This window comes from Colossoma macropomum, unplaced genomic scaffold (genome assembly GCF_904425465.1).
Source record: "Colossoma macropomum unplaced genomic scaffold, Colossoma_macropomum, whole genome shotgun sequence".
Classification (NCBI taxonomy): domain Eukaryota; kingdom Metazoa; phylum Chordata; class Actinopteri; order Characiformes; family Serrasalmidae; genus Colossoma; species Colossoma macropomum.
In genome coordinates this window covers 13151391-13164695 of record NW_023494787.1, presented here as the reverse complement: position 1 = coordinate 13164695, position 13305 = coordinate 13151391, and the positions used below count along the sequence as shown (strand labels likewise).

The window sequence follows — 13305 nt, the reverse complement described above, 5'->3', positions numbered from 1 at the left end:
CAACACCTTGCAACCACTTGGGATCCCATAGCAATGGCCTAGCAATACCTTAGCAACCACTAGGGATACCAGAATACCATACCAATAGCCTAGTAACATCTAAGCAACCACTTGGGATACCATGACAATGGCCTAGCAACATCTTAGCAACCACCTACAATTTCATAGCCATGGCTTTTTTACACCAACTTTAAGTTTGTTCTAGTTATTTATGCCTTTGGTAAGTCTGGGTAAGAATAATGAAAATTAAATTAAAAAGTGTTTTTGTGGGTAAATAGCTCAGTCTAACACTGAAAATCTGAGAGAAAATCTTCAGATCCCCCAGGGTCCTAAATTCTCTCTTTTGGACTCCCCTCTTAGTTCACCCTATAGGTTCTCTTGATGGAGTTTAGGTCAGGAGACTCGGACCACCCAGTCAAAAACTTGATTCTTTTATTCAGTAAACAATGAAACCAATTTTTCTGTGGATTTGTTGTGATGTTTTGGATCATTGTTCTGCTGGAAGATCCAACCATGACCCAGTTTAAACTTTTGGCACTGTACTATGCATCCTAAGGTTCTCGCAGTTTTCTCAGGCTAAATTTATCTCACTCAGGGGTTAGATTTCTCTCATATTGTCAGTCTGAGACTGAGCTAATTAACCACAGAGTTTTTTTTAATGACGCTTTTACCAAGGTTAAGGTGCTGTCTGTACACAGTGTGAGGATGAAATTCTGAAACCTCTAAAAAAGAAAACTTATTTCCTCTTCACTCATGATTCAGTCAAGGTTAAGAAACGCTTAAAACTAGTTCAATAAACTGGCTTATTCTGTTATGTTGCTCAACACAGAAGATTCTGAGGACATGCTGGGTGAATGTGAGGGCTGCATCTTTTCTAATCTGTAGAGACTGTACTGAGCTCTGGTCTGTAGCGGGTGATCAGTGCACCATATCAGTGACTGTACAACACACAAGCAAACAGATGCTAAGAAAGAGGCAGTGGAAAGTCTGGGAACATCATATATTCTGGTTTTCTCTGCTCGTGGCTCCACTGAGACAGAATCTGATCTCAGGTGCCTTAGTCTGCAGACGAAAAGAGACGCATGTGATTAACCGATCGAGTTGCATCACCTCCAGCCCTCCGGCGCAGTCCTGAGGACGAAGCTAAAGGTTTAGCATTTGGACACAAATCGATTTCACACATTAAGCGCTCTTGTTTGCTTGCTTCTCTGGGTCAGAGCTCTGACCCCTAATCAAATCTCAGGTGTGTGTGTATGTCTGTGTTAATGCATATATGCAGGCCTGTTGTGATTTGTTTGCATCATCTTATTCTTAGAGGTGTTTGTGTGAGAGACAGGGAGTTTTTTAAGTTCAACTCAGCCTGATATATACAACTACAACTAAAAGCAATGGTTCTAAAATAAATCTCCCCTTGTCCCCAAAAGTATTTGATGAGCCGAGACATAATGTAACCTCAATTTGGTCATGTGGTTTCTGATTCAGGCTGTCATAAGATGGCTGCTACTACTGTTTTTAGTTATGTAATATACTTTTGTCCGTTTCACATTTCATCAGAATCATAGCAGTTAGTCTTTTAGAAATTGCTTAATAACTCAAAACTGTTTCGGGCAAATATGTGATGATTAAGGCATGCAGTTTGCACCGTGCTAATTGGTAGTCAAGGGACCATCGTCAGGTGGCCAAAGCCTACATACACTGTAAAAAAAGGATTTTCAATATCAATAAGTACTCTAATTTTTTTACATGCAAAATACATTTCACAAAACCTATCACCTTTATTTCACAGTCATTTGTGTTTATTTTAATGGCTGTTGCTCTTATTACATTATTATGGTAAAATACAGAAAGAGGAACCAATGAAACTGTTGAATTACTGTAAAGGCTATCTAAAGGCAGGGGACACAATGCAGGAGCATCAATTAAATAGATTCCTGATGTTCCTGACATGAAGACTCAAACTCCCCAGCTAAACAGCTGATATAATGATCAATATAATAACAATAGACAGTATTACTGCACAGTTCTAAAAATGTGCCCAGAAAAAACTGCTTTCAAACCTATCACTGGTGATTATAACTAAATAAAACAAAAACAGTTTTGTGTAGCTTTGAGTTTTATTGTGAATATTTAAAAATAAAAAAATTTTAATTGGATTAAATTCCAACAGCTGTTTCACAGCACCATTATGAGCATAGCGATGTGTGTACTTTACAGGCTGCATGAAGGCAATAGTGAGCAGTTCTGATGTAACTGAATGTTCTGTTCCAGTGGCAGAACTTTTCTCACAAAGCAGTGCTCCAAACACGGACGCTTTTATAGCGCAGGTAGACAGCAACTGCATAATTTTGAAAGAAGTGAAAGGCAGTAAGGCTTACTGCTAGGCTAGCTGAGCGCTGCTGCACACAGCTGCATCTCAGTGTGTATTCATTCATGCAGCCTCTCTGTTTGGGTTTCATATTTGTCTTTCATTATTGCAAACACTTAGGTGAAAGAGTGGCTGTAAGTTTTCCTTACTTCATAACTACATCAGCCTCGTAGCTCCAGTGCAATACTAAAGAAGCAAACTTCCGACACCAAACATGCCTTGGCTCACTGACCACTTTTAGGGTAAGGGCAAATTTAATTTGTTGCTAAATTAATGCTTTTAGGACAAAGAGCAGGAATCACTATGAATGTTTAGTGTATATACAGCACCTCATGAAATTCTCTAAATGTCCAAAAGTTTGTAAACCCCTGCTCATCCAATGTGTCTTCAGGAATGAAGGGTATTATTAGAGAGTTTTACCTCCTTTGCTGCAGTAACAGCCTCTACTCTACTAAAGCTTTAGTCTACATGTTAAAACATTGCTGCAAGCATTTCAGCCACAAGAGCATTAGTGAGGTCAGGTACTGATGTTGGATGATCAGGTCTGGAACTCCTTCTCATCCCAAAGGTATTGGATGGAGCTCCATAACTCCAGAGAACACAGTTCCACTGCTCCACAGCCCGATGCTGGGGGCTTTATATCCTTCTAACCAGCACTTGGCATTGGGCTTGGTGACCTTAGGCTCATGTGCGGCTGCTCCAGAGAGTCCCATTCTATTGGTCAATGCTTTTCTGTGGAGATTATACAAGCTGTGTCAGCAATCGCTGCACCTTAAAGTAGCTGAATTCACTACTTCGAAGAGGTGTCCAGATACTTTTGGACATGTGTTAACATGTTTTGTCACTTTTGGTGTCTAGTTCTTTCTAGAGGATGAGAAGCTGATTACAGTAGCTGCACCGAACATCTCCAATGAGAGCGCGTACAGTGTTCATGGTCAAACCACTCAAGTCTCAGACAACAAGTTCTTCTTGCCTGTAAGTACATTTTATCATTATAGCTGCTCTTTTTATATGTTTGCTGTCAGTATCCTGTCATCTGCCGCTGCTCATGGTTCAATTAAAACAATTTTTACAACTCACTTAAAAGGCTAAGAAAGACAACAGGATGTCATACTGTCATATTGTGCTGCGATTCTTACTGTGGAAGACTTGAAGGGCCCATATCATGGAAAAACAAGTTTTCCTTTTTTTCATTTTGTAAAAGTTTGATGTAGTGTGTAAACACTGTTAAAGTTAAATGCACTGTTTACTCCCCAGTCCTGAATTAAGCTGTGAAAACAGCCAGTTTTGAATTGTGATATTTATTTCAAAAGACGACACATTTACAAATATCTGCCTGCTGCAGTTTAGCTCCTTCTATTCACACTGAAGTTATAATGCCTCTTTCAGACTAGGCATTTTTTTGAGTGAAGCATCATACAGGCAGCCAATCAGAAAAGAGATCATTTATATATATATCAGTCTTGAATGCACTATAAGAAAAACTGCCTTTGTATTGCTAAGGAGAAAAAGAGAGGATGGAAAGTGGTCATGCAAAAAGGGATTATGACTGTTCTGGTATGTAGACCTTGACAAGCCTCATAACTGGACCTCAGGATGGGATGAAAAGTGTAATAAAACAAGCATGTAGCATATGGGCCCTTTAAATTGTGCATTGCTGCGTAGATTAAAAAGATTAAAGGCCTCAGATTGTGTGTCGGCAGTTGCATTAAGGGGAATTCCACCAATTTTTCAACATGCACGATTCAATCATTGAGTGTCAACAAAGTCATGCAGGATGATTTGATGTTAAATTATTCATTGTAGAGAAACTTATCATGTTGGACTTATTTACAGTGGTGGTGATGGGAACCAGGGATCACAATGTCTGCAGCACAAATATGGCCATTATATCTGCTGTCATCATTTTAAACAGTCAGTATACCTACACACGTCTTCTGAGTTTTTAATGTCGATGATGGTAAAATAATGGTCAATCTGAAAAAAATATTATTTTCTTTTTTAAAACTATTTATCTTTACAACACCTTGCATGTAACGTACCATGAATAAATTAGAAAAACACATTTTAGGCCGAAATCTTATCTCAGAGCTATTGAAAAACAATGTCTCAGAAATCAGGCAGTGTATTGGTAACCATTTAATGTACTAACTTTCTATGAGGAGTTTTTGGAGGCATTATAGGCATTATACTCCTGAGACGCCTGGTTCCTCTCTCCACCACTGTGAGCACTTCTCAAACTTCTCTAAAACAGAGCATGTCATGTTCACCACTCTGAATGACTTTGTTTACATTTTAACCATTTAATCACACAGAAATGTAGAAAAATATGTGGAACAATTGAATTGTATTTCTATGTGGCAAAAGCCATTATAAAGCTTTGGCACACAAAACACTCACTCAAGCTCATTTTCTCATGTAATAAGTCAGTCAGCTTTTTTGTGTTGTTATGTGTAGCATCCAAAGTCAGCCTCTTTACAAATCACAGCACAGTGATTGACATTTCACAGCTAAGCGCTGGCGAATATGTAGTGCTTCTCAGCTCCTACCGGTCCTCAGCAGCCCATAACACCTACACAGCTTTGTTGTAGCCCAGCAGAAGAACGCCAGTTGATTGTGTGCCAGAACAGAACAAAGCTGAGCAAAACATGTTGCGTTAGGGGGACTGGAGGATGCCAGTGATGAGCACGGGTCTAGCACCTTCACATGTTTACTGCCAAACAGATTGTGCTTCAGATGGTGACGTGATCATCACGTGGATCACGTGCCTTTAGACTGTTCCAAACTGTTCAAACACAAGCAGAGAAGCAACCTGTTGTTTCATGCAGTTCCAAAATGTGGATCTCACTTCCTTTAACATATTCTGTTTATGCTCTGTTACCAGGAAGCCGCTCACAACTGTCTTTGCTTAGCATCGCTTCATTTTAACATGTAAATGTTTGTGTTTTTTTTACACTTTCACAAAACATTGAGATACATTTTGAAATGAGAAATTAATTACAATTTCTCTTTAAAATTAGTTCCCAATAAACAAATCTCTGGGAGGTAACGTCATAGTCATAGCATACTATATTGTAGCGTTCCCCTTTATTAAACAGAACACTGCTTTTGCACAAGTCTTTGTGCTTTATTACACAGCTGTAGTTTGCCACAGCCACGCCGTACATGAGAGAACTAACAGTTTGCTCTAAGCCTAAGCTACGTCCTGCTTTCACAGACATCAGAGTGAGACTGCCTAAGTGCTTCCTAGTCAGAACACAGTCAGCAGCTCGACCTGCCTTCAGAGCAAGAGTCCAAAAGAAGTCAAGTCAAAGTTTATTTATATAGCACTTTTTATAACAGGTGTTGTCACAAAGCAGCTTTACAGAAAAAATCCAGGTCCAAGCCCCCATGAGCGTCGCCAATGGCGACAGTGGCAAGGAAAAACTCCCTAAGAGTAAGAGGAAGAAACCTTGAGTGGAACCAAGACTCAAAAGGGGAACCCATCCTCCTCTGGTTGACACCGGGTAGTAAACAGCAAAAGAACCCAACCAATAAATGCTCTACCCAAAAATTAACATGCTCACGTTTTTAAACATGCTACAGTATCATGTAATTTCCTAATTTGTCTCCACTCATTTCTCTGTTCAGCCTGTCTTGCCTTCCTAGCTCCACCCCTTAGTTATCACTGTTACCTGTGTTTAGTCTTTTTTTTAGTCCTCTTTGCCAAGTGTTTCTGGTCGTGTCTGTTTGTATTTATAGCTCCTGTTTCTAGTGCTCTTTGTCTTGTGTTTGCTATGCTACATCATTTTGTATGTCTTTATATCTGAGTTTCTTTGTGTCTAAGGCAGGGGTCGGCAACGGCTCTTTTCCTGCCCTGTTGCGGCTCCACAGCAGAATTAGATTTTTAGGTAAACGTAGAATCATCAGCAAAGCTTTCTTTTACAGTGAATGACTGATTAACACAGTTTTAACAATAAATGGTCTTAAACGCTGGAGTTAATGCAGAACTGCTAATTCACACTTTAACCCTGAAGGTTGGTGCGCAGACCGCTGGTCACCACAACAGACCACAATCTCACCAAGCTAGTAGCTAATAAAAAAGAGAAAGATTTAAGACAAACATCGATAATCTGGAGACTAATAGACTTACTGGCATTTATAATCACTCCAGCTGGTTTCATAATACGTTTAAACTGCAGATATGCCTACTACTTCAGTAAACAGTATATGGCACTGAATCATAATGCAAGTTAGTCATTATGATGTTCTGGACCTTTGCTTGCGGAAATTTCTTTGACTGGACCTGAATTTTAATTAAAGACCTCTGCTCTACAGAGAACACGCTTAAATATGACATTTTTCTGCAAATTTTAATGCGCTACTTCTATTTAGTTGCTTAGATTAACAAAAAAATCATAAACTATAAAATGTGTCATAACCTTTGCACAGGCCACATTTTTTGCTTTTTTTCCCCAATATGTTAAATTTTGCACATAGACAGTAACTGTGCATTAAAACATGCCGCAGTGTGTTCTCTGTAGAGGATGTGTTCACTTATTTACACTTAGAAAATCAACAAAACATGTCATTTGACCAGAGGCGCCCAAACTTTTGCATATAACAATATGTAAATAAGTCTGAAATGATTTGTTATTTTCTGTTGAACATATTGACTCTGACGATGTTGTATTTGTGCTGTTTTGTAATTGTGTTGTGTTGTATTTGATGTGTTTATGAACAGTAGAAGTAGTAGAAGGTTTGTGCTGAATATGGAGGACATACTTATTGTGCTCTCTTTGCCCTCAGACAGCTTGAAAAAATGTCAAGACAGAGAACATTCAGAGTCAATTATTCATAAAGATTTCTTCTTCTTCTTTAACCTGTCTGTCTGAGCCAAGTGAACCTGCACTGATGGTCATTAGAAATCTCTGTAGAATGACTAAGGCAGTTGTATGTATGTGGTTTGTGTGGTAGGTTCCATTGTGGCTCTCCCAAAAGACACAAATACACAAAACAACTAACCTGAAACTTCACAGGATCAGTGTCTGTAATCATGTGATTAAAAAGAAGACATTAACCCTTTAAGGTCAATATCCCTTTTTATCCCCTTCAACGGTGTTATTGCTCAGTGCTCTTATTGCATGTATTTGCTATGTAAAAAAAAATGATCTAACAAAGTCTAGAATTCATAGATTTTTATGGTTTTTGTGTCACAAACTACCTTTTTGAACAAGAAAACATATGAATGGGAATTTACTTTGCACTTCAATCAAAAGGTGGACAACACTTAAGTAATTGTAACTTGTTAATATGTTTAAATATTAAAATTGAAGACTTGTATTCAATGAATTCCATTTCAAAGATAGTTTTTTTTTTTATTCTCATTAAGACCCTCAAGATATTACAAATGTGCCTTAACCTTTGTACTGGCCATATTTTATGTTTGTTTTTTTTTTTCTAAATATGTTAATTTCAGCAAATAAACAGTTATTGTGCACTAAAATGTGCAGTAATGTGTTCTCTGTAGAGGAGGTGTTAACTTAATTTCACTTAGAAAACTTTTGCATACAACTGTAAATAGCCTATAGCAGGGGTCGACAACATGCAGCTCTGGAGCTGCATGCAGCTCTTTTACTGTTGTGGCTCCACAGCAGAATTAGACTTTTAGGTAATAATAAAATAATCCTCCTTTACAGTAAAATAAAGCTCTGCTGATCATTCAACACAGTTTAACAATAAATGGTCTTAAACTCTGGAGTTAATGCATATTAATGCATATTAAAGGGTTAATTCACCCTTTAACCCTGAAGGTTAAACACACAGACTGCTGGTCACAGCAACACAGACAACAATCTCACCTAGTTAGTAGCTAACGAAAAGGCAAAAAGGGAGAATTAAGACAAACATTGATAATTTGGAGACGAATAGACTTATTTGTATTTATAATCACTCCAGCTGGTTTCATAATACATTTAATCTGCAACTCGTTCAGATTTTCAAGTTTGACCTTAAATGGTGCCTGAGGCAGCAGAATGTAACCGCGGCACCATTTAAGGTGGAACAGGAAAATTCAAACAGGAAGCAGGCGAATGAGAAACTACTTCAGCAAGAAACTTGGGCTATAGCTTAAAGCAGAGCAAAGTAAGTCTGTGTTTTTCAGTCTATACTAACACATAAGCACATACTGAGACATATTTATCACCATCAGGAGGAGATCAAGTTAATGCTCTGTTTATGTTTACAAAACGTCTTTACCTGAAAGACACATAAATGTTGCCATGGTGATGGAGAAGTTATAATGATCTAAGGAGAGTTTTGTGAGTCTCTTTTATCTGTTAAATGTTGATAAAAGGGCATGAGGAAGGAGCTCAGCACCTTTTCTCATGGTGACTGTACATTTAGTATTATTTTCTTTGGCACTGGAGAATGTATTTTTAACGGTCAGAAATCTATGGTGTCTGCCCCCCACCAACCGCCCCCCGCCCCAGGACCCTCCATCGCTGTGCCATTGACATGGACACACACCGACTACTCTTGGGACGGATTTTAATGAGTTAAAGGGGACACAGCCAAAGTCTCTAAATGTATGTGAGGTGTTTTGTTTGACAGGTTTTAAATTTTGTGTAAATGATGAATTTTTGATTGATTAATTTTTTAATTAAAGAAAAAATTCCACTTCATTCTGTTTTACAGGACTATATTTTGTCTAAATTGTAGATCTCACTGTCTTTCCCATCGTTTTCTCTTCCAGTACTTCATCTACAGCTGTATCCTGGGGCTGGTGTCCTGCTCCGTGTTCCTGAGGATAAACTATGAGCTGAAGATGCTGATCATGCTGGCTGCAGTGGTGGGCTACAACATCATCATCCTGCAGACCCATGCTTCTGTACTGGATGAGTACAGCACAGCGCTCTATAGAACCCAGCCACTGGACAGGTACCACACCTGCACCCACTCGCACAGACCCTCAGGAGGACAGGACAGGGGGGTGTAGAATTGTGATGGGACTCATAGGTGAGATGGAAAATTGTGAGGGCGATTTACCGAGTAGCAACAGAAAAAGCCCCTCCGTCTCCATAACGCTGGGGATTATGAGTGGCAGATGCTGAGATAGCAGGCTTAGTGCAGATTGCATTGGATTGATTTTTTCCCAGATGATTGACAGCTGGAGCAGGAAGGGTGCGTACAGGTAATTTAAGGCACTGACCGTTAAGCCAGACCATCTGCCGGAAAATCTGTCACTCTCTCCGTTTTCTCTGTCTGTTCATCCTGATGTACTTTATGGTTTTCTTTCAGTAACAGTGCAGTTTATAACTGATCTCCCTTTCTTTCTTATTCATTTTACTTTTTTCTATCTTCTGCTCTTTCCCCCATTCCTTTCTTTCTCCCCTTTTCTTAATACCTTCATTTGTTCTTTCTTTCATTTTACTTTTTCTGTCCTTCTTCCTTTCTTTTTTAGTATTTTTCTTTCTGTTATTTTTTCTCCCTTTCTCTCCTTTTCTTTTTCCTTCTTTCTTTTTTCTTCCTTCCATTTTTTGTCCTTTCTTTTTGCTCTCTTATTTTTCTTCTTTTCTTGTCCTCCTTTTTTCTTTTCTGTCTAACTTTTAATCCTTCCTTTCTTGTTTATTTCTTTCCAATTTTTTCTTTCATTCTTCTTGTTCTTTGGCGTTTCCTTTTGATATTATCTTCCTTTCTTTTTCTTTCTTTATTTCTTCCTTCCTTTTGTTTTTCTTACTTTCATCTTCTACCTTCCTTCTTTTCATCATTCTTTCTTCCGTGTTTTTCTCTTTTGTCTTTCTTTTCTTTTACTCCTTTACTGTATTTTCTATTAACTAACTTTTAAGTTCTTTTTCTTTCTGATTTTTTCTTTCTCCCTTTTTCTTCCAACTTTCCTTTCTTTTGCTTTCTTCTTTCTTTTCTGTCTTTCTCTCCTTCTTTCCTTTCTTTATTTCTTCTTTGGTTTCTTTTACTTTCTTTTTTTACTGTCTTCTTTTCCTTTTCTTTTTTTTCTCTTGCTTTCTTTTTCACTTTCTTTTTCTTTTTCTTACACTGTCTTCTTTTCTATTTCTTTCTTTTATTCTTTATTTTTCCATTCTACTCTTTATTTGGTTTATTTCTTTGTCTTTTTTCTCTTGCTTTTTTCTCTTTCTCGTTTACTGTTTTCTTTTTTCTCTTGCTTTCTTTCTTGCTTTTTACTTTTTTCTTTTCTTTCTTTCTTACTCTATTCTTTTTTCTCTTGCTTTCTTTCTTTTTTACTTTGTCTTTTTTCTCTTACTTTCTTTCTTTTTTACTTTGCCTTTTTTTCTTCTTTTCTTTCTTTCTTTCTTTCTGTCTTTCTTTCCTCCCTCTGTGTAGGTGACTCAGAGATTAGTTTTGGCCTGAGGGCGGAAGGGAAAGTTATAATATGTAGATTTGAAATTCTGACATTTTGCTCTCGGCTACTGAGCTTACAAACCTGAGTCAGACACCCACCCGAGGTGCTGCTGAAAAGACCTTTCTTCTCACTGAACCCACTTACCAAAGATCCGCTTTTCCCTCTCTCACTTCTTACTCTCTGAGTTTTTCCTCTTTGGCTTTTTCCAGGCCGGGTGTTCTGAAAGACTTGAAGACGATGGGTTCTGTGTCTTTGTTCATCTTCTTCGTTACCCTGCTTGTGCTGGCGAGGCAGGTGGGTCTCTGATTTGTGAGAACATTCAGACGGTGAAAGCTCTCCGCAGAACACAGGCACTTATGTGAATGTTGTTTATTAGATTTTTTTATGTGGAAAGATTTTTGAATTGTGTGCCAGTTTTGACTCATCTGCATTAGAAAGGTGAACTCATTCACGTGTAGTGACGGCTCGTTGTCAGGCACAGACGCAGCTGCATTCACACTGCAGAGCACCATCAGCTATACATGGAACATATGGACCATAAAGTCTCTTAGAAATATTCATCTTGGTCAGGACTTCCAGTGGAAAACAATTCTTTAAGGTGTCAGAACTACAAACCCCAAAAAGATATTATCACATTCATTTCTCTTTAATTGCATCATTAAGCAGCTCTTCAGCTGGAAATAATGCAGATGTATCCCAGGCAATTTATGAAAAATAATAATTGTAAACCCTTCATTTGTGAGTCATTTTTAATTGGTCACTTCTGACAAGTAATTAACACAAATGACTGATTTGAGAGCAAAAGCCCAGAAACTTTGGGCAGCAGCTGAGTCACAGTTAACTAAACTACCAACTAAAGTCATGAAGCTACAGCAAAGTTTCAGCAGTAGAAAATAAAGTAAAGAGAGTAAAATTACTACATTATTGAGGTAGTTTGTCTCATCCTCCTACTGAGAATTACAGTACATTTTGCTTTGTATCAAAACAACCTGATATCATTTACAAATAATGTAATTATTTTAAGGGGCTGAACATTACGAAAAAAGTGCTTTACCTAAACACAAATAAAAAGTAGAACCTCACAGTCTCAGATAACATACACCGATCAGGCCTAACATTATGACCACCTCCTTGTTTCTATGCTCATTGTCCATTTTATCAGCTCCACTTACTATATAGGTGCACTTTGTAGTTCTACAATTACAGACTGTAGTCCATCTGTTTCTCTGCATACTTTGTTAGCCCCCTTTTACCTTGTTCTTCAGTGGTCAGGACCCCCATGGACCCTCTCAGAGCAGGTACTATTTGGGTGGTGGATCATTCTCAGCACTGCAGTAACACACCACCACCACATCAGTGTTACTGCACTGAACTACAAAGTGCACCTATATAGTAAGTGGAGCTGATGAAATGGACAATGAGCGTAGAAACAAGGAGGCGGTCATAATGTTATGCCTGATCAGTGTAAATATTGTAGCACTTGGGGTGGAGCTACCCAGAATTCTTTATGGTATGTTTTCTGGTAATTAAAGTCGCAGCATACGATTCTGGTTAATGATTGTTTATATTTGAACTCTGCCCCCCAAATTCATGAATACACACTGCCAAGGCGAAAGGCACTGGGCTGGCAAACTTGCTTTTTTTAGTTCTTTGTGGCCATAAAACCCATCTACATTCTACAGACAAATACCATAAAATAACATTAGAGCAAATAACCACACAGCAAGTAATGTAACTAACATTAGACAGGTATTGGGTTAGCAAACGGTCACTACAGTTGCTGCTGTGAAGCTGACCAGTTGCTGTCACAAACATTAGCAAACGGGACAAAACAATACTGACCTATAGGTTCTGTGAAGCAGAAAAAAAAGTTAATGTAACCTGTCAAACAGAAACAGAGCAACTTCCTCATCCGTTTTCATGCCTTTCAACTCTCCATGAAGCTGACGTCAGCTTCTTTTTTCGCCCACTTCTGATGTTGCACTGATGCTGGACTAGGCTCTCAGTCAATGGTCCAGTTCAGGGGGGTTGAGGTAAGGGCTCTGTGCAGGCCACTGGAGTTCCTCCACAACAAACTCATCAAACCATGTTTTTACAGAGGCTCAGTCATGCTGGAACAGGAAAGGTAAAATGTTTGCTGTAGCATTAACATCACCCTTCACTAGAACTAAGGGCCCAAGCCCTAAAAAAAACAGCCCCAGATGATTATCCCCCCACCACCAAACTTTACTGTTGGCACTATGCCTTCCAGTAGGAGACTGGCATCCTCCTGGCATCCGCCAAACCCAGATTCATCCATCAGACTGCCAGATGGTGAAGCATGATTAATCACTCCAGAGAACACCTTTCCACACGTTTCCAGAGTTCAGTGACAGCATGCTTTGCATCACTCCAGCTGACACTTGGCATTGTGCATCGGGATCTTAGCATTTTGTGCAGCTGTTCAGCCATGGAAACCAATTTAATGAAGCGCAGCTCTTAAGCTAGAACTGATTACATATTTTAAGAGTACAATCTGATTTTGCAAAATTTTAGGAGCACTACTTTGCAATAAATCTCTGCTGTTAGGGCCGACTGATATATT

The 13305-nt window shown here is 38.6% G+C and overlaps 1 protein-coding gene across 1 annotated transcript in view; it reads left to right on the top strand.

The window, feature by feature from the left end:
• The window catches only part of adcy2b (adenylate cyclase 2b (brain)), a 111835-nt gene that overhangs the window by 92256 nt on the left and 6274 nt on the right, over positions 1–13305 (top strand). The window contains exons 17-19 of the mRNA XM_036566194.1: positions 3224–3340; positions 9099–9283; positions 10931–11015. Of these exons, the coding sequence (XP_036422087.1) occupies positions 3224–3340; positions 9099–9283; positions 10931–11015 (387 nt within the window). The remainder of the gene's footprint in view (positions 1–3223; positions 3341–9098; positions 9284–10930; positions 11016–13305) is intronic.